Source organism: Capra hircus, chromosome 17 (assembly GCF_001704415.2).
Source record: "Capra hircus breed San Clemente chromosome 17, ASM170441v1, whole genome shotgun sequence".
Classification (NCBI taxonomy): domain Eukaryota; kingdom Metazoa; phylum Chordata; class Mammalia; order Artiodactyla; family Bovidae; genus Capra; species Capra hircus.
The window spans coordinates 16,646,996-16,668,979 of NC_030824.1; the positions used below are offsets into that span (position 1 = coordinate 16,646,996).

At 40.1% G+C, this 21,984-nt stretch overlaps 1 protein-coding gene across 1 annotated transcript; it reads left to right on the forward strand.

Moving 5' to 3' along the window:
* PPP1CC (protein phosphatase 1 catalytic subunit gamma) lies at positions 1,835–20,077 on the forward strand. Its single transcript, XM_018061256.1, has 8 exons — positions 1,835–2,161; positions 12,363–12,494; positions 13,214–13,444; positions 15,967–16,071; positions 17,019–17,242; positions 17,451–17,585; positions 18,508–18,568; positions 19,444–20,077. Exons 1-8 carry the CDS (start codon positions 2,107–2,109, stop codon positions 19,512–19,514), a joined length of 1,014 nt encoding a protein of 337 aa, XP_017916745.1. The 5' UTR covers positions 1,835–2,106; the 3' UTR covers positions 19,515–20,077.

A 21,984-nucleotide genomic window follows, 5' to 3' on the forward strand; every position in this document is an offset into this window, starting at 1 on the left:
ACTTACTAGCTGTGTGACCTTAAGCAAACAACCTAGCCTCTCTGTGTCTCACTTCATCTGTAAAATGGGTGTGATAGGAATAGCACATAATTCCTAGGATTGTCTTGGGGATTCAGCGATAATTTTTTGACACATACAAAGAAAAGGAGTGCAGTGTTTTGTTTTGTTTTTCTCCTCTAGCATGCGTCAGAAGATGATATGTTTTATTTGCGTTTTTGTTTTTTGTCTGTCTGGCTTACTAGATGACTCTCCATGAGAAAAGCCTTGTCTTTCTTGTTCACCCCTGATTCTCCCCCGGAACAATGCCTGGCCCAGAGGAGGTGCTCCATAAATGTTTGTCTGCTGAATGAATTGCTGTCTTTCATATTCCTGCTTTAATTGCCATTCCGATGATGTGCCTTGGAGGAGCCCAGAGTCTCATGGACTCTGGGGAGAGCTACCATGACTTTGACAGCCAGCTGTTCACAACGGTGCTGTGCATCAACTTCGAATGTCGCCAACTGGGCTGTGTGCCCTGGGCTGACAAATGACACTTGTCTTCTTGCGAACAGAGTTACAGCACGGGAGGGTAAGTTGGTGACTAGGGAAAGCTGAGTGAGCAACTGCGCCAAGCAGGGGGGGATCTCTGAACCTTAACGCCTCCAAGCCAGCCGCACGGAGGCCTCGGGTCCATGTGGAAGGAGCCTGGGCCCCACCACTTTTGGGCCCCGGCGGGAACACCGGTGTTGAGACTGGATGCCCGGGTGGCACAATGATCTCGATATTTCGGGCTGGGAATTCGTGCATTTTGTGTGCCTTGAGAGACAAAATTAATTTCTCTGGCGGGAGGGAAACGGCTTTGCAAACTGTAAAGCGCTGCAGAAAAAAAGCAGTTAAATGAAAAGGTCAGGATCCAAAAGAGCAGATGCGTTTGCTGAGTGTAACTGCACTTTCAAACCCAGCTAAGACGACACGCAGCCCCCGGAGGTGGCACATTTTGGAGGGATCTCCTGGAAAGAGATTATATGGGGAGACTGAGAAGCCGAGGGAAATTGACCAAAGTTTTCAGGGGTATCTGCAGAAGTGGGGACCCGACCGCAAAGCCAGCGGGTGCAAACTAGCCCTTCTCTTCCGGCCTCGAGCTCCGACGCGCGAAACCTGCAAATTCTCCTTTATCTGCTGCACACGCTCGCTCATCTTCGCTCTGGCCGGAATCAGGGTAAACCGTTCCGATGATTATATAACTTCGCGAGTTCAAGAAAGATAATCCAGAGAGAGATGATGAAATTTTTTTGAGGGTAGATTAAAAAGAATTTTTTTCCCCAAATGTAAGTTACAGAGTGCACAAAAATGTGCATACAAATACCCATATTTCCACCACTCAGAAAGAATAACCTAACATTTTTATCTGGGAGAGGACTTTTTAAATTAACCATCAAATGTATCTTTCCCTCCCCCCTAAATTCTAGCAAATGTGAAGCCAAAAAGAGTCAACCTATTTCACTGTTCACCTCTACCACAGATTTATCTTAAGGAGAAATTCCAGGACACCCAAATTCCCTCCGTGGGCTTTTCACATGGCCAGGTCTGCAAACACTTGGCCGCAGTGAACAGTGTCCTGCGGAGCCCGCAACCCTCGAGTGCACAGATGCATCTTCTCCCCCATCCCCAACTCCCGCGTTCAACTTTGCAACTCACGCTCCCGCCAGGGGGCCTATTTGCTCGGCCCGTTTGGCGGAAGGATTCCGCGCGCGAGCGCATTTACGCTCAACCGTCTCCTTCTCATTCCCGCGTTCTGGCCCCGCCTCCTTCAATCTCCCTGGCCCCGCCCCCTCCCGGGTGCCCTATGGCCCACAAAGAAGTCCCGGCCGGGCCGCTGCACTCCCCCGCGCGCATTCGTGCGCCGCCCGAGGCTGGCTAAGGAGTCGGCGGCCATTTTGTTCTTCTCGTGGTTCCAGTGGGGAGAGAAGGAGGAAGCAGGGAGCGGGGCGGTTGGGGGGAACCCACCGCGGCTTCTGCCACCGCCGCCACCACCATCTCTGTGCCCGTGGCGTGGGAAAGGAGGTGTGAATCCCGGGCGCGAGCCGGCGGCGGCGCCGCTGCGGGAAGGTCGGCGGTGGGAAGGCGATGGCGGATATAGATAAACTCAACATCGACAGCATCATCCAACGGCTGCTGGAAGGTGAAGGGGGCGGCGGGCGGCTCCGGAGACTCGCGGGGGAGGGGGATTTGGGAGGCCTGTTGGGCTTGCTGCGCCGAGACGAGTGAGCCCCGCGAGTTCGCCCGCGGGCCGGGGACTGCCGCGGGAGGGAGGTTGCCCGGCGTTCCGCGCTTGGCCCAGCCTGCGGACCCTCCTGGCTCCGCTCATTCATTGCTTGAGGGTGCAGCCTTTCTCCTGGCCGTGAAATTTGAAAACTCCGCTCCCCACCCCCACGTTTCCGGTACGTACCCCCGTGCGCCCGGCACTCCGGACCAATCTTTGGAGAATATTGGGGGCCCCAGTCCAACCTACTGGACTGCTCGTTCCGAACTTCGTGGTTCTCAATCTTTTGGAAAGCAATAAGATGCGGATATGGATTTCACCAAGCTTGAGGGCTTCTTTCCTAGCCTGCTTTTTTTTATTTTTTTGTGAGGCTTGGGGTCGGGGGCCCAGTTACTTATTACTCGGTAATGAGCGTTCATTCTCAGAGAGATGTTGGAACCTGTCTTCTCCTACCCTCCCAGATATTCTTTTTAAGTTGTCTTTATCCCGGGGAAGTCTCCGCGCTCTTTTCTGAACATGCCTCTGAATCGTGAAACCGGCAGTGATGACAGTTTCGTTAGGATCTTTCCAATGTGCCAAGCTCTGTTAAGCGCTTTGCGTTCACTGACTGCATTTTGCTGTCTTTTAGTCGCATCCGACTTTGCGATCCTATGGACTTCAGCGTGCCAGGTTTCCCTGTCCTTCACCATCTCCCGGAGCTTGCTTAAACTCATGTCCATTGAGTCGGTGATACCATCCAACCCAACCATCTCGTCCGCTTCTCCTGCTTTCAGTCTTTCCCAGCATCAGGGTCTTTTCTAATGAGTTGTCTCCAGTACTTTGCGTGTGTCGCATAAATCATATTAGCCATGCTTCTAAAGCGCTTACTGTGTGTAAGGCATTTTTTGGAGCTCTTTACACAGATTTCATGTAATACACGAGGTAGATGCCCTTTTTTTCCTGACTAAGACCCGGAGAAGTGTAGTCACTTAACCAGTTAGTGACAGTCAAGTTTCAAACCCAGGCAGCCAGGAATTCAACGTCATTCAAGTCACCCTATGTGTGAAAGAAGGTGTCCAGTGGTTGAGCAAAGGTTAAAATAAATCTTTAATTTTGACTGACCTAAAACTCCTGAGGTGTCTTGTGATTGATTTCTATTGATGTGGGATGGGAGAGGGATGAAGTTCGGATTTTAAGGAGAGACGCTGAAATAAAATCACCCACCACCCCTGAATTCTAGAGCACATCTACTAATAATAACGTCTAATTCCTAACTTTGAAAGAATTCAGATCCTTTTCTTGAGTGTTGGATAATGTAGATTTGGCTGAGTTTTAACTGCATTTTTGCCTTTATATTCTAAAATATTGTTGGACTGTAAATGCTCAGAGATGGAGTCGAGCGTAAACAGTTGGACAGCTCTGATGTTAGAATTTACAGATCTTTTAAGTCATGAGAATGAAACTTCATCTTTTCTTAATCTCTGTTAAGGTTTTTTCCTTTTATCGTGTCTCAAAAGAAAAACTCATTAAATGAGCCCCTGAAATGTCACTGCCATTTGTGGGTGAAAACCTTGTTCATTCAGTATCTGCCGTTTATTAGAAGAATCACACTTTTAATATTAGTTGATATAGTTCTTTGGTTTATGTGAGACAGCAGTGGGTCAGAAACGGATTAAAACAATTTGCTGTAGGAAAAGAACTTAAATTTTTTTCATTCAAAAATTGTAAATTCTGCATGTCTATGCAGGGACATGTGTGGTTTTATTTCTTTGAGAAAGCTGGAAAAAATGGAAGCTGTGGATTAGAAACAGAATAGATTAGTTAGGTCTTAATTGTGGGGTTGCCCATAACTTTTATATTCATATAACATCTTGTTAATTTTAATCTTATTTTTTAAATTGTGCTAAGGAATTTGCGTTGATTAACCTGGATCGTTTACAGTGAGATCAGTCATTATTTCTTAATAGTTTCTATACATGTTATGTTGTGCTGGAAAACCAGGTTTTTTTAACATTTCATTTTTTTTCATTGAAATTAGTAAAGCAGTGCATTTTCAGTCCTCGGGAATAAACTAGCTGCTCAACATTCTTAACGTTTTTTTTTTTTTCTCGTCAATGTTAGATTGGCAGAGAAACTATTGAAAATGATCTATTGAAGATATATATGTATATCTTTCCAGGGTAGAAGATGTTGATAAGTTTTGTGATTTTTTTTTTTTTTAAAGAAAAGTTCACAAAGTTTTTCCTCTAAAAATTTTCATTAAGATTTAAGTATATCTGAAGATGGAGGGAATGTGAGTTTTATGACCTTTTTAGAATTTTTTACATTTTCAAAATTGTCTAAGGTGGAGGACTACACAAGCTAGTTGAGAAGTAGCTCAGTGATAGTACTAAAAAGACCATTCAAAAGTGAAGTCTTATCTAATGAAACATCTTGCTTTAGGTTTTAGTCACTACAGCTTTGCAGTTATTTGCTACTCTAAACTTTCAGATTTTCTTTAAGGAGGCAACATTCTGCCACCCACCCGGCAAGGTCTGCCTTGCAAGTGATAAAACCTTGAGATTGTCACTCTTGTGTGTTATTGATGTTCACTTGCTTAAATGCATGGTAAAACTTTGGATTTAGAGAATAAACCAGCTGCTGATTTGTCTGGTAGTCCTACTGTGTTGGAGAAAAGTGAGATTAGAGTCAGATTAGCTTTGTAAGTGATCTCATACAGAGAATGATTGATGGCTAGTGATTTTCTTGCAAAGCAGACAGTTGTAATTTCACGTCCTGCTTTGAGAGAAGCATCTCACCTCTGAGAATGGTGGTTGTCAAACTGCAGGACTGTGTCAGGCTCTGCACAATTGCTTGATTTGCATTAGTGATTTAAATGTGACTTCTGTCCTGGCCCTATGAATTTAATCCTCTAATTTGTAAAAGTAATCCCTGTGTTTAGTTTTTTGATGTGAAATGAAACATGTTTGTATTGTAATGTTAAAAAAAAAAGACAGTGGTCCCTGGTCCTGAAGATAATAAAGGACAAACATAATGACACAAGAAAAAAATTCTTAAAATGCTGACCAAGGAAAACAAAAATAATCTTTCTTAATGAGTTTACACATCAGATCATTTTAACAATTAGACGCCTTTCTTGGGATTAATGATCATAGGGCATTTTGTTGATAAAGACAGTAATCGTAAAGTTGTGTGTTACTAATACCCTTAACTTCCAAGAAGCCTGTATTGTGAGGACCTCCCTCTCCCCTCCCGCATGTCAACTGTATGCTGCATTCTGTCCTACAGGTAAGAAGAGAAGGGTCTTAGAGCTGTGATCTGCAGCTTGCACCAGTCCTAAACTGCAGCTGGGGAAGGGCTGCTCTCTGTGCCCACTGCCCTCTCGCCTGACAGTAGCAGGAGGAAGCAGTGAAATCTAACAGGATGGGGTGTGTCACTCTGTGATGCTTGAGGGAATGTAAACTGCGGGAGCAGGCAGGCTTTCCTCCTCCAAGCTGGGGGAGTGGATGCCAGGCTGCACCATGCATTAATGGCACATCCACCGTAGAGGTTGGTGAGATTGTTCTGTATCTGTGAAACTGCAGGCATGTGCCATTGCCATTCAGTCTGCCTGAGTAGGTGAGGGTTACTGATATTGAAGCAGGGAGATGATATGCAGACTTGGTCACTTCACTCAATTTACTCTTAAGGGTGTTAGTAGACCTTGAATACTGGACTGTGAAGGAGATAATACCCTGATAGGAATCGCTGTGTAAATGAGGAAACTGAAAAGTCTTAATTCAAGAACAATGTACAGAATTCTGGGGCAAATTTTGTATGTTCTAGGATCAGACCACTGTATCCAAAGCATGTAAGAATAGATGATTTACTTAATGGTCTTGATGTTTTATCTGCAATCTCCAATTTCACCGCCCCCGCCCCTCGGCTTACTGGCATCCCTCATCTAGAGGAGATTGTCTGTTACTAATATTAAGGCTTATGAAAATGCCACTCAGTACAAATGTAGGGTCAGATGTCAAGTCTAATCAAGCGTAGGTGGTTAGACTGTAGAGAGTTAAAGATTTTTCAATGAATTGTCTTCACTCTAGGTGTAGAAAACTCCAGGTTCTTCATTGAGAGCAATAGACAGTGTTTTGCAGCTACATCCTGATTGTATATATGCCTTGAGAAAATTGATGTCACCTTTAAATGCCCAAAGTATCACACCAGCAGTTAGCAAAGTCAAGGTGGGGAGAGGGCGGCTTAGAAATTAAAATGGCCAAAAAGTGGATGTCTTCCTGCTGGTGACTTTGCAGTGAAACTGAATGGTTCTTGATTAACTTTTTTGTGGCTTACAGTTTTTGTAGGAAAGACCTCAGTTGTTTGTGGGAAAGTTTTGATGTTAGATACTCAGTGTTTTTTTGTTTGTTTTGGTTTGAGATTTTATTTTCCTAAATTTGTCAAATGTTGTGAGGTTATTGTCACTAGAATAAATATGATGTGGCATATTGTTAAGATTACCACCTTTTAATAGGATTTTCTTATTAGCAAAATCTCTGTTGACTTATTTTTATACTGGTTGTGCCAATTTTAGATTTTAAAACTTGATTATAATTGAGCTGAGGCTTTTTGGTGGGTATGCTATTCCTTTTCTGTGACCTTCTTTCAACAATTAAGGGGCAACAGGAATACATGCTTATCCCTCATAAGTAATCCCAAAGTTGTTGTTGCTAAGTCACTTCAGTCGTGTCCGACTCTGTGCAACCCCATAGACGGCAGCCCATCAGGCTCCCCAGTCCCTGGGATTCTCCAGGCAAGAACACTGGAGTGGGTTGCCATTTCCTTCTCCAATCCCAAAGTAGTCTTAAGTTATTTCAAGTTTTTATCAGTTTGTTTAGTATAAAATTGCATAGGAGTTTTTATCATGTGCTCATGTGAGTGATTTGCCAGATAAATAAATGATGATATAAGGTAGAACAGAACAGTCTGCTGGTAACAGCCCTAATGCAGTTTTCTGAATCTGCTGTTTTAGCCAGATAAAAGCTTTTACTCAAAAGTTGACATTTGGGAATTCCCTGGCCATCCACTAGTTAGGACTCCAAGCTGTCTCTGTCGAGGGCAATCCCTGGACAGGAAACTAAGATCTGCAAGCCTTGAAGTGCTGCAAAAAAAAAAAAAGAAGTCACGTGCCTAAGACCTAAGGACCATTTTAATGTACCAGTCACTAATCTATATATGTCCGCTGTGCCTGCTGATTTTATTTCCTTACAGTATCTAGCACCTGGACTTCCTAGAAACATTCTGCCTGGAAAATGAAATTCTTTTGGAATATTTTGGATCTCATTGGCAATTGTTGAAATAACTTCATACATGCAGTTTGAACTGCTACTTAGGAAGATATCATTAGGAGACAACTCATGACCTTCCCACCTTGGGGCTGTCTTGTTTACGTCTCTTCCGTCCTCCACAGCACAGTGAGGGCTGAAGTGGGCAGTGTTGCGGCTGCTGCTGCTTAATCACTGAGTCCTGGCTGACTATTTGTGACCCCGTGGACTGTAGCCTGCCAGGCTCCTCAGTCCATGGGATTTACCAGGCAAGGGTACTGGAATGGATGGCCGTTTCTTTCTCCAGGGGATCTTCCCAATCCAGGGATCGAACCCAAGTCTCCTGTGTTTCCTGCTTGGCAGGTGTATTCTTTACCGCTGAGCCACCCGGGCAGCCCTGAAGTGCAGAGTGACTGATGTTTATTGAGCAGCACTGTACCGTGTGCATTCTTTCTTCGTAGCTAATAGCTATAAAACAGATATGCAAGCCTTTGTCTTTTTAATGGTGTTGAAGATGTTGTCCCTAAGATAAACGTTTAGTTTTACACTTTTTATAGAGGGGTAGTTCTCGGTGCAGAATGTATAATAATCTGCAGTTACCTAGTTTGTCTTATCTTCTGAATCCTGTACTAGAATGTAAACCTCTCAAGAAAAGGGACCAAGTTCCTGTCTCGCCTGTTGCCAGAAGAGGATGCCCAGCAGCTATTTTGTTGAATATTTGCGTAAAGCATGGTAAAAATGAATATTGATAGTCTTAACAAGTAGATTGCATTAATTTTTAATGCTTCCTGTTTGTAAGGATGCCTTATGATTTTTATACTCATCAAATTTTTCTTAAGCACCAGTGACTGTATAGAGGTTTAGTAGTTCTATAAAATTTCTTTTGGTTCAGAAGTATAATGAAAACAAATTCTTTCCTTTTTTTTTTTTTTTTTTAGCTTTTTCGTCTTTGTTATTGCTTATGAACTTACAAAATGGCAAAAAACAGTTGTGTGCTGTTTACTTGCTTTCATTTGTTTTCTTACTAAGTTTCTAAGTTAATGCCATATTTTTTAAACATATTTTCAAGACGAAGAACAAATTCTTAAATGGGAGAGTGGTCTGGTGGAAGCACCACTTCAGAGCTAGAGTCAGCTGGGGCCTGGTATCCTCCTTACAGGCTTTATGACCTTGGACCAAGTCACTGAGCCTCTTCCAGCCTGTAACAGAGAAGTGACAGTGTCTGACTTCATGGGATTGTTGTATTGAATGGCACTGTAAATAAAGCCTCTTAGTGCAGCAGCCCAGCACATGGGAAGTGCTCCCTAGGTGTTAGCTACGACTAGTACATGATTCTGTATGGTGGACCCTGAAAATAGTGAAGTAGATTGCTTATCCTGTCAGCTAATAGACCATCTCTAAGAAATGCCTGCTGTGTTCACCTAGACTGCCAAAACCCATTTTGAAATCTTTATTTTCTGTTAGATAAATTTTAAAGAGTAATCCTAAGTTTTCACAACTAGAAAAATACTATAGTAAAGCCTATAAGAATGATACTGTTGCTTTGTAATTTGAAAACACAGACATGGTTTTTGTTCTTTTTTTTTTTTTGGCTAATCAGTGTATAGTCTGGGGTGCATGCTAATTGTAATGCCACAAATGAACGGAGATTTATTCAGACTTTCATTCATGCAACAGATTTTGAGTATCTACTACCTTGGCTATGGGCATGTACACTGCAGGGCTAGTGCTGTGGTCCTGAGGTTTACATTCTACCAGGATGAATAGATAGAGGTGAACTGGCAATTATAATACAGAGTGTGTGCTGGACGGTGTTGGGAGAGCATTTCAGAAAGCATAAAGCCGGCTTGTTAAGGGGAGAGACGATCGCTAAGAGGGGTTTTCCAGTGTGAGGTGATATCTAAGCAGTCTTGGAAGATGAGCAGGTATTTGCCAGTTAGTAGATGGTTTTGATGGAGTTTCTGTTTATATAGTTTTATTTCTTGAGCTAATTGTTGGGAATTTAAGAAGCTTTGTGACTGTGTTTTTAATGAGCACTGTTCAGACATAAACTGAATCCTGATTTGTTCTGGAAAAACTATTTAATCCTCAGTCCACATTAGGGACACTTTTTAAATTGTTAGTGTTGCATGGAGCTCTGCCAGGTACTGTGTGATGACTTAGAGGGGTGGGATGAAGATGGGAGGGTGGGAGGAGATAAGTGTATACCTATTGCTGAGTCGCAGTATTATACAGCAGAAATTAGCACAACATTGTAAGGCAGTTATCCAATTAAAAATAAATTTTAAAAAATTGTTAGTATTGTTCTTTACTAATCTCTGTGCTCTGATACTTCAGGGACAGTCATATTAAGAAAACTAAAATTTATCATGAACTATGTCTAAAGGTTGTAGTTGGAAGTCTCCAAACCAGTAAAATGTGTATTAGCAGCACTGATTTAATCTGATAGCATTCATATTAAAAGTATGGCTTGTGTTCCCTATAGGTATAAGTCTTCTAAAAGACTTAGAGTGGGCTGTTCCCTTACAAGTGTGGGCCTCTGCTGAAAAAGGTTCCCTTTGAAACCAGAAGTGTTTAGGAGTCCCCTAGCCAAAATAAAGTTTCCTGTTGGGCAGTATGCCCAACCTTCTGGCTGACTTGTGGTAAAATCACTAATGATTGGGGTTTTCTGGCCAATAAAGCAACGATCCCATGATCTTTCCACTGGGAGGGTTTCTTGAGTTCTCTCCTGTGTGTGTCTGAAAGGAAAAATTACTTTGGTTCTGGAAAAAAGTCGGTTTTGTTTCACAAACAACCCAGTTGCTGTTGTATTGTGTATGTGTCCATTTAGTGTAGTCCCTCAAAGATTATTCTTACTGTGCTTTCCCTTTAGTCGATTCTTGTTTCTTAATATTTGATCAGCATGAGACTGGTGGTCACTTAGTTCAGTTACATGTTTTGGAGTCCAAAGAGGTGGTTTGCTCAAGACTATGAAACCAATACAGAAACTTGGTTTCTAGTTGCCAGTCCAATGCACTCAACATTTTCTTTTCGCTGTATCCTCTAAGAGTTTAACTCTTTCCCCTTGTCATCCTTCCTTACTTACTGTCTTTCATTGAAAAAAATAACACCCTTCCATTTCTGCTCAGCTTCTTTCCTCAGAGAATTTCATTTCAGTGGCTATTCAGGCTGAAAGAGGGCTTCCCCTAAGACAGTATTTTTCAAATTTGGGCACAGCCCTTTTTAATAGAAAAAAAAAAATTCTCGGCAGATACCAGGATTTCTTTAACTTGCAATTTTTATTACTCTGTAATGTTACTTAGATATTTACAGAACAAAGCTAGATAAAAACCAGTTAACCATATTGCTCTTGTTTATCATTAGGCTAGATGATTTTGAATTTGAATATAAAGCCTTCAAAACTGATAAAGTTTAAATTAACAACATTGATTTAATCTGCTTATCCCTTTATATTGGGTTTAATGGTAGAAAGATGTAGGCTTAGTTCTGTACTTAGTCTGGTTCTGTGTTTTTGCTTCAGTTCTAGTTCAGAGAATGCCTCCTTTCATGAATCCTTTGTACAAAACAAGTGTTAAAATTTTGATTGCAATCTGATGGTAATCAGTCCCCGTATTTAACCAGACCCTGGCACTTCATAAGGGGCTTCCCTGGTGCCTCCCTGGTGACTCAGATGGTAAAGAATCTACCTGCGATACAGGAGACCCAGGTTTGATGCCTGGGTTGGGAAGATCCCCTGGAGAAGGGCATGGCAACCCACTCCAGTATTCTTGCCTGGAGAATCCCATGGACAGAGGAGGGCTGCAGTCTGTGGGGTTGCTAAGAGTCAGACACGACTTAGAGACTGAGCAGCAAGAGCAGCCACTTCGTAACTGTAAGATTAAGGTAAATTTAGTAATGCAGTGCTCCTTGTTATTTATTACCCTGGAAAAGGAAATGGCAGCCCACTCAAGTATTCTGGAAAATCCCATGGACAGAGGAAGGAGCCTGGCAGGCTGCAGGCCATGGGCTTGCACAAGGTTTGGGCACGACTTGACGACTAAATAACAACAGGCAGTGCAGTGCTGTTTGTTATATGCTTAATAACTGTCTAATCTGTTGCAACTAGAGTCAAAACAGAATCTCATTTCTTCCTGCTACCTACCTGCTGATAAATGAATTATTATAAGGCCAGAGGAAGTCTTGTGCTTCCCTTTGATAGTGAGTAGAACTCGAGTCTTCTGGTGTGATGCGTGCTGTGCCCTGATCTCTTCCACCTTTTTCTCAGGTTTTACCTGTTCCAGTTCTAGGAAACTTCTCTCACAGCAAACGCTGACATCCTTTGCCCTGTATAGACATGAGTGTATTCACAAATTCAGGCCTAGGAAGTTGCATAGCAAAATACCCACAACAAGCATACATGGTGTTTTAATGAAAAACAGCACAGTAAATTTTTTTTCACAACATAGATCTTGGATCATGGAGAGAGACCTGTGGTCCTCTGAAAAACACTGATTGAGAGGGAGAGATCCTGAGCATTTCCAATCTCGTATTTTAAAACAAGGACTTGTTAGAACTGACTAAGTAACATGACAGTCTCTAAGACCTCCTGCTCTACAAATACTAATTCATTTATAAGGCTGGAGAAGAGAAGATGATGGGAGGCAAAAAGAGCTGATCTGGTGAGTGGGCTGCAGGTGAACAAGGCCAATTGTTACAAGTGTCCTGAAGATTACACCTGAAAGCCTATGTTCTTGTCTCCTCTTTATTTAAAGCTTGTGCCTTTTCATATATGTTTAATTTTTATATGAAATCTTACTTTGACTTCACTTGACTAAATTGGGGTTTTTCTCCCCCTACAGTGAGAGGGTCCAAGCCTGGTAAGAATGTCCAGCTACAGGAGAATGAAATCAGAGGACTGTGCTTAAAGTCCCGAGAGATCTTTCTCAGTCAGCCTATCCTGCTAGAACTTGAAGCACCACTCAAGATATGTGGTAAGTTTCGGTGCACCGTTTCCTTTGGTTATGTGATTAATTGACTGAGTCAAGGGTATACATAGATGGTGTATAGATGATATTATGTTAGCCAGTAGAATCATGTACTATTTATGAATAACCTAGAATTACATTATATAATTGTAGCTTTAGAATAAATCCCTCTAATGGACCGAGTTTACTTAGATGTGCTTCAAAATTTCTTAAAATTATTTTGCTAAAGAAATACAAACATTGCAGAAGAAAGGAACGGAAACAGAATGGAGAGCTAGGAAAAGGCCTGAACCTATGTATAAGCTTAAAGCAAAGGAACATTCTCTGGCAGTATGTAGCAGGGAGACATAGAAAGCCAGATGTGTTGGTGGGTGTAGTGTGTGTGTGTGTACACCTTTGTTCACGTGGGGTCAGGGCTTGTTAAGAGTGCATCACTTCTGCTGGCACGGTCCCTAGAGACAGAGCTGTTGGACATCTGATACTGATCAGCCAGCCTGAAAGGGAAACCGTGTTACTTGGCATGAAGGCCTGCCTAACCATTAATAATCCGCTCTGCAAAATAAATTATTAATTACTTGAGTTTTGTGTGTGATTCTGATATACACTTAAAATTTTCACTAAGCTCTGTTGGACTAAATAAATACTACACAACAGTGGAAATTAGTTATGTGGGTGGTTTGAACTATACAAATGAAGACACTGTATAATAAAATTCTTGCTTCTAGGTGATATCCATGGGCAATACTATGATTTGCTTCGACTTTTTGAGTATGGTGGTTTCCCGCCAGAAAGCAATTACCTGTTTCTTGGGGACTATGTGGACAGGGGAAAACAATCACTGGAGACTATCTGCCTCTTGTTGGCTTACAAAATCAAATATCCCGAGAATTTTTTTCTTCTCAGAGGAAACCACGAATGTGCCAGCATCAATAGAATTTATGGATTTTATGATGAATGTAAGTACTTTCTACAGGAAGATTTACTTATATTGAGATAGATGGTCATAAACTGAACATGTTTCTGTTAGGATTTGTGAGAGTTTAGATGTAGTGTTGCCATTTTTCATGCTTACTATTTCGTTGACTAGTTTTTGTCCTGGCTTCTTTCTTGTGTTAAAAAAATTAACATTCATTACAGTATGATAATGCCCTGGATTCTTATATGATGTGATGATTAGATTAGGAAATAGTGATAACAGTGGTGATTTCTTTTAAGGTAATTGTTGTGAATAGTTGCTGATAATTTAATTTTTAGTACAACTCTGAGAACCTGTCCAAATAGATAGCTTTGTTTTTGATAACTTTATTGAGATAAAATTTCATCCATTGTAAGTGTACAGTTGTGTGAATTAAATTGATAGAATGACACAAGCATCACCACAGTCCTGTGTAAGCAGTAAACTACTTTCTGTCTCTGTAGGTTTGCCTTTCCTAGATGTTGCATATAAATGGAAACTGGAATGTACAGATGACTTTTGTAGTTTGTAATATAGTTCTTTTTCCTTTGGCACACCCACACCCAAGAAAAACAGTACTCACTGAAATTGTGTGCTGAAAGGAGAAAACAGGGCAGCAAGGGGAAGCTAATTAAAAATATTTGAATAATTTATACATTGTTTGGCCCATTTTGAAGGTGCACTTTGAGTTGATAATTGACAGGAACAAGATTCCTAAAGCCTTGAAAATAATCAGTTTCAGTGGAGTTTTTATTGATGCTGCTATTTAAGTAATTATAAATTAAAGAATTTTTTTTAATCCTTATCTCCATCTTCCTTTTGTATTCATCATTTCTGTGAGTGGGAGTGGTTAAGGAATTTGAATTACTAGCACTTGGCAGTATAATTACAAGACTGGTTTTGTCTCTGTGGCCGTACCCTAGACTATAATCATAACCTATAGTCTCGCAAGGTGTGGTGTTACTCCGTGTCAGTTTCACTTGGATGTGTTCATCTAGTTTATTTGTTAGAAGTACACTGCTAGAAAGGTTACCTTCATAATAAACATGGTCCTCGTACTCACAGCCTCTCCCTTGACTGTATGTATGTGTGTAGTCCAACACCCAGTTCATAAGATGAGGCGGGAGAAAATTGACTCTACTTCAGTAAAATTTAAAAAAAAAAAGAATGAAGTGGGCGAGAAAGATATTTGATATTGACAACGAGTCAGAGAAGTGCTAGTAAGGCAGTCACTATTTAGGTAATGAAATGAGAGGCAGAGAATTTTATAACATTGTGTTTTAGGAATTCATTACAGGTACTACTATTTAGAACAGTTTCCTTTTTATATAGCGGTTAGCCAATATTCTGAGGTTTTATTTGATAAAGTTCAAATTCACAGGTTCTCTTTGTTGTGATATACTTCCTAGTGTGTTGGCTACATCACTTTTGGTTTCTTTTTTATTAGAAGCCTTAATCATTGAGAAGGTCAGCATTGAATAGTATCAATTTTGACTCTTTGTCTTTAAGACTCATGTAATGAATGACCTTGTACTGCAGCTTTCCCCTCTCCCATCAGGGAGGTATAGTTTGCCACCCAGTCTGTGGGCCTGAAAGTATCCTGACATAGGTGGCTTTCAGTGGATGGTTTACCAACGTAAGAAAACTTTGATGATTTTGTTAAAATTGTACTGTATTAGAATTTTTTATTCAAATGTAGGTTTCCATGAAGGGATTTTATTTTATTTATTATTATTTTTTTCCATGAAGGGATTTTAAAGCCACTGCTGAACGTGGTACTTTTTTCCTAAGTGTAGCAGGCACTCTGTGCTACCATTTCCTCCATTCCCCCTGCCCATGTTGTGACTATAGTCCTGGAAAAGCTGAGGTATCTGTTGCTGGATAAAATGTGAATGTGTGTTACACTTTTCTGATGCCAGAGCTGTCTGGTCTGTGGTAATAGGAAACTGCATTAGGGGTTCTGGCTCAGAATCTGAGGATTTGGAAGCTTGAAGAGACCTTGGCAGTTATCCAGGAATCTTTCTGGAGCCAGATGCTCCTGGCGGTCTGAGGTGGCCTTAGTGGGGAAATGTACAGAGGAAAGAAAGCAGCAGCCCGGGACTAAGTTAATAAGATGCTCAGGCAACAGGAGGAAGAATCTTAATTTTTGATGAAGAAGCCGACAGAGTGAGTTGTGAGCTGTTTCTTGGTCGCCTTTGGAAATGGAACCCACCTATGGTTTGAGAGTGGACAGAACAGACTATATTGCAGACAGAGTTGGTGCTGTCAAATAATTAACTGTTGAGGCTTCATGATAGTCCTTAATCAGTATATCTGGAATTCTGTTTTCAGACTATTTTAAAATAGTGCATATGAAACTAAGTTGTTGCTTATAAATCATAGATCTCTTAAATATTACATATATCTAATTCTCTCTTTTTTAATAAAAGCATGGTTTTTGAATATTGCCTTGGAGGACTTATCTTGAGGGTATGTATCTGCAGAACACCAGTCTCTCTTTTAACCATCCCAAAATTTTCTCAGGTAAAAGAAGATATAACATTAAACTATGGAAAACTTTCACAGACTGCTTTAACTGTTTACCGATAGCAGCCATCGTGGATGAGAAAATATTCTGCTGTCATGGAGGTATGTGGGCTGATTTTAATTCCATGTAGATTTGGATTCTTCTAAAGGGTATACACTTTGACATTGATGAATTAACATTCGGATGACTTCCTCTGTGAGGTGACTCTCCTGTACTGCTGTGTTAAACCAGGAGTCCACTCTGGCACATCCAGGATCATCCGGATACAAGTCCAAAGTATGCAGTTGATTTGCTACAAAGACTGCTAGGCTCTGTAACAGTCTTGAAACTAGAGTAGAAAGTATTTTCGAATATAAAATAAACAATGTGCTATACCATAGACCCTGTAGGATACTGAAAATGTGAATATACTTTCCCTTGGACTGTTTTTGGTCTTTTCCTTTCAGAAATTTCTCTGACTTAGATGTTAAAAGTTATTTTGCTTGGTGATTGTACTTTATATGATGTAATTAAAATAGTAATGGCAAAGAGGATATCTTTTCATCTGTGTCAGAAGTTAGACAACCATCAAAAAGCCAACTCGACTATATTTTAATAAAACCACTATCCTTGCCCTCCTTAGGTACTTTTATACTGGTTTTGGTAGAGTTGGACATGGGATTTTTAAAGTCAGATTGAGAGCCAGTTATATCTGAGCTGGTTTGACTTTACAGTCCTTGGCCAGTGCACATTTCCTAGAAAGCTTCATCACCTGAATGTCTGCATCTTCTACACCCGGTCACTACAGTGGTCATTAGGGTGCTCTGAATGTTGAAGTAACTTTCCTTGTCCTGTTCGGGCCCACACTGTCCCACAAATTAGTGCATGTAACAAGTTCCAGTGTCCCCCACCCCCCGCCCCTTTTTAACAAAAGCTAATAGGTAAGAAAAGATAACCAAAGAATTCATGATTGAGTCTCTCTGAAGAGAAAGGGAAATATTAAAGTGCTGACTTCCCTTTTTAAATTGTGTTTTCTTCCATTTTGGTTTTTTTCCCCCTCATTTAATAGGTTTATCACCAGATCTTCAATCTATGGAGCAGATTCGGCGAATTATGCGACCAACTGATGTACCAGATCAAGGTCTTCTTTGTGATCTTTTGTGGTCTGACCCCGATAAAGATGTCTTAGGCTGGGGTGAAAATGACAGAGGAGTGTCCTTCACATTTGGTGCAGAAGTGGTTGCAAAATTTCTCCATAAGCATGATTTGGATCTTATATGTAGAGCCCATCAGGTATTGATTTTGAATTTTACATGTACACTTAAGAGCATGTGTGTGAGCACAGATTCTCCTTGTTGATTTTGGTGGGTAGGTATTGCTTATTTATACAAAATGTCTCTGGAAATGACCTACAGGATATCAGGCTCAATGGGAAACTGAAGAGTGGTTTTACTCACCTAAAGTTTGCACCCGTTCACATTGAAAACATTTTCTCTCCAAGGTGGTTGAAGATGGATATGAATTTTTTGCAAAGAGGCAGTTGGTCACTCTGTTTTCTGCACCCAATTATTGTGGAGAGTTTGACAATGCAGGTGCCATGATGAGTGTGGACGAAACACTAATGTGTTCTTTTCAGGTAGAGGATGTTTTCAGCATTATTTCCTTTTATTATGTCTGCATTTTATTGATTTTTTTAAAGTGCTAATTTCTGCCTATATTCATTTATGTGGAATAGACTGAAAAATTATTATTTTCCCTTAATTGGTGTTTGTCCTAGTTCAGTAATGAGTGAATTCCTTTTAAAAGAATGAAATGATCATAGAACTTTTGCCCCAAGTATTGAATTTAACTTTTTTCATATTATTTGAATACATTAAAATCATGAGACATTAAGTCTAAAGCTACAGTGTTCCGCTGAAATTAAACCACATGAAAGTAGCCCTCGCTGCCGTGCGCCAGGTGTGCCACATGATGACTCAGTTCTCCCTCCATGTCTCTTTCTAAAAAACCTCTAGTGATTGACCATGACATCATTTGGCCGTCACTTGGCACAAAAGAATCATTTACACATAAAGTCTGCACTTTTTTCCTCATTCAATTACTATGATTAAACTTATACGACTTCAGGCTTACCCAATCATAAACAAAAACACAGCCACTGAAGTCAAGTCATCAGTTAACTGAATTAAAACAAGTGTTTTTGACTTTTTTTATTTTTAAATTATCAGGTCTTGCAACCCCCAGAGATTATGACATGATCCCCTAGGGGTTTGAGAAACACTATTCTAAAGAACTTTATCCCCTGGGTCAGAAGGGATACCTAAAGATGTGACTTCAAAAAACTGTCATTTTATCCAGAGGCGAAACAGTTTGTCCAGATCATATATCATAGCGGTTTACCAAAATGTTTGTCAGCTTGGTTTGTGTTAATATGCCAGTGGAGCTTTCAGAGTTGTTGGGTCAATTTTAAACAAACTTTCTGAACAAAAGATTTGAGTGAAATGTAAGACTTGAGGTTAAGTGTATTTCCTAAAATACACTGTCTTGAATCTTTGCAGATTTTAAAGCCTGCAGAGAAAAAGAAGCCGAATGCCACAAGACCCGTCACACCTCCAAGGGGTATGATCACAAAGCAAGCAAAGAAATAGATGTCATTTTGATACTGCCTAGTTGGGACTTGTAACATATAGTACATAACCTTCATTTTTAAAACTGTAATGTGTATTGGTCAGCTTGCTTAAATAGTGTTTGTGGGGCTCCCCTTTCCATTTTTGACTTAATGAATGGTATTTGCTGGTTATAGCAGCAAAGGAAAGATTCTCCACTCCCAAGGAAAATGTTTTGTTTAGTTCCCTGTTCCTTTTACAGACAACGTTAATGGTGTTAAAGCTGTACACTCAGGACAGTGTCCCCTGTCTAAGGGGTGAGTGTGCAACTGATCTTTTTTTAATTCAGTACAGCCCATAAATAATGTAAATGCTCATTTTCTTTAGGATATAAAGAGAGCCCTAGGGTGCTCAATCTGTACATGTTATTGTCATAAAATGCATACTGTTGGATACAAACCACTGTGAACTTTTTTGTTTCAAAGGGATTGCTTTTTTTTTTTCATTGTCTTATGTACAAACTAGTTTTTATAGCTATCAACATTAGGAGTAACTTTCAACTTTGCCAGCATCACTGGTATGTATATTTAATTAAAGCACACTTTCCCCTACGGTATACTTAAAATGACGATTAAAGCCATTATTTTAAATGTTTGTGACTTTTTTCCTGAAGCCAAAGTTTCTGTTGAAATATATATTGACACTCCCCTAAGTAAGTACAAGGTGGCATGGTTGTGTACACCTGTCACCTTTATGGGGATTCAAAAACAGGTTTTTGAGTTTGAATAGCAGTTAGTAACATAGTGCTGTTTAAGCTATTAATAATTAAAGTTAATTACATTTTGTATGATTTCCATATAGTCTATTCATTAAGTAATCTTTTTACAGTTACATCAGGCCTGAACCCGTCCATTCAGAAAGCTTCAAATTATAGAAACAATACTGTTCTATACGAGTGACCGATTATGCATTCTTTGGCCTACATTCTTTATTCTGCGATGAAGTTGAGGCTTATAAGTCAAAACAAAGGAACTAACTTACTATCCACCAGTTTATACAGAACTCACAGTATATGACTTTTTTAAACTAAGATCTGTTAAAAAGAAATCTGTTTCAACAGATGACCGTGTACAATACCATGTGGTGAAAATTAATTCAGACTTATTAAATGATGAACTTGTTAAATCCTCTCAGTGTCAATTTATCAGCACAATACACACAGGAGAACTGTTGATGGCATATTGAATAGATTTTAATGAATAAATTGCTCTGGAAACCACACAGTTTCAATTTGGATTTGTCTTCCTTCAAATAGTCTGTTTTCCAAAGATGGATTGTAATATGGATGCTCATTCTTCAAATTCTTATTGGATATAACTAAGTTTCTGAAGTAGAGAGATGAGATTGAACTATTTAGGGAGATGTGGGACTTGGTGAGTTGTGTGACATCATCTGTATCCATATTTTTTGTCTGGGTTTATTTGAACTTGGCAATAAAATTCAAGAGCTACTTTTTGAATTATTCTAAGTCAACCACCAGTGTTTTTATACACAAACCTTTGCTCTTTTCTCTCTTCCCTAATTCATATGAAACACAATGTTGTGTCCTACATTTTTCACAAGTGTGTTGAATGCATATTCATTTCTCTGGTGCATTAAAAGTGGATGGAGAGTGTGTCATTTGAAAAGCACATTCTTCTTTCAAAAACTGGTTGTCTCTTAGGGAGCTGGAAGAGGACCACCTAGTGGGGATTGTTTGAACCAACATTTGCTTGTGGGAGAAAAGAGCATAGTTTGTACTGCAAGCCCTGGCCCTGGGGCATTGGCCGTGTCTGTGCCCCCAGTGTGCTCCTGGGTGACCTTGTGACGTCTAGCTGCTTCTCGCTCCTTCCTGCTCTACATTTGTGACAAATTCTGAGTTTCTTATTCCACTTTACGATATTCTCCCAGGTCTCTAATGGAAGAAGATGAACAAGAAGTTGTATCAGTTTCATAAATCTTTAATCTGTGCCTTGGACATTATCAATTTTATCATTTCCAGGATTTCAAAATCCTATAGGATTGTAGAATTGAGCCATTTGTAACCCATTGGGCTTGGGTTATAAAGTGTGGAGTATAGTTCCTAGCTCAAAATTCTTCTGAAAAGAAGCACAGCACTGGTTAAGTAGAGAACAAAATCAACCTTTGGTTTTAGGACATGAGATCTTAGGAGAGACTCAAATAACTTGAACTTAATATGTGAAGATACAACTTCATATTTTCCCTTGTAGATCCCCGTCTGCACTAACCTTACTCTCTCATTTGTCCTTATCACCATGTGCAGCGCAGGGAACATCTGCCTTTATACATAGTCAAGGTCCTGGCTCCTAGCTGTGTGATTTGAGTGAGTAACTTAAATGCAGTATCCCTAGCTATGAAAACAGGGACAATATCTAATATCTCTCATAGCGAATCACTGAAGTAATGAGATCTGTTCAGAAGAATGCCTGACTCAGTATTCAGTAAATGTTTACTATTTGTTACCTTATAATTAATCCTGGTTGTTTCTTATGTTTGAATATCTCAATTGGCTAAGTTCTAAGAAGTATCTGCCTTTTATGTGTAGCCCCTGTTAAGACCTGATACTGAGCCATGGCTAGCTAAGCATTTCTGAGCAGTGATTACATGCAGGATAGATATTTTCAGCAGATATGAAAGAAGTAACTAGGAAATGAAGTTCTTGCGATTATTAGTGTAATTTTTCCATTCTAGTTTCAAGTGATTATGAAGTATTTTAGCTCTCAAGATGACGACACCATTACAGAACCATTCAGATACACAGGTATTGCCATCCTTATTTAACATGATACACATTATACATGATATGATATATATCCAAATAGTTAACATAATACTATTTGAACTCATTCACAGAAATTACTGATAGGTATCTTCTGTACTATACTTGCACACATCAAACATATCGTCTTGTTTTTCAAGCCCCTTGATTTAAGACTAGAGGCTTTAAAAGGAACATACACACGTGGAGTATGAGACAGGGGAGCTGGGGGCAAATGAATGCTGCTTCATGAAGGCGCAGGATTTAGACTGATGGGAAAGGAGAGAACCTACGGTTCCCAACGTGGAGCCATGATGAAAAGTTGAAAGAAAACTCAAGTTTGTGCGAGAGTGAAGATGTATATCAGCCAGTACAACTACAGTAAGGTGGGCATCTTGGTACCCAAGTAAGACTAAAGAGCCATTGTAGGGAGGTGCTTCATGGAAAATGTTAAGGTTTATTTTGGCAGAAAGAGACCCTCCAGATAAGAGAGATCATCATATCATGAATGTAGTAGAAGAGAAGATTAAACTGGTGGAGGGCAAAGAATGCTTTGTTCATGTCTGGTTACAATAGAAGATATTAAATGCTCCTTCAAAAAATAGAGAAGG

Bases quoted from the DNA above. Each gene is read 5' to 3' on its own strand.
- PPP1CC (XM_018061256.1), top strand. From the start codon at position 2,107: ATGGCGGATATAGATAAACTCAACATCGACAGCATCATCCAACGGCTG. The intron at 16,072-17,018 runs GTATGTGGGCTG...CTCATTTAATAG, and splicing joins AATATTCTGCTGTCATGGAG to GTTTATCACCAGATCTTCAA. The intron at 17,243-17,450 runs GTATTGATTTTG...TTTCTCTCCAAG, and splicing joins TTATATGTAGAGCCCATCAG to GTGGTTGAAGATGGATATGA.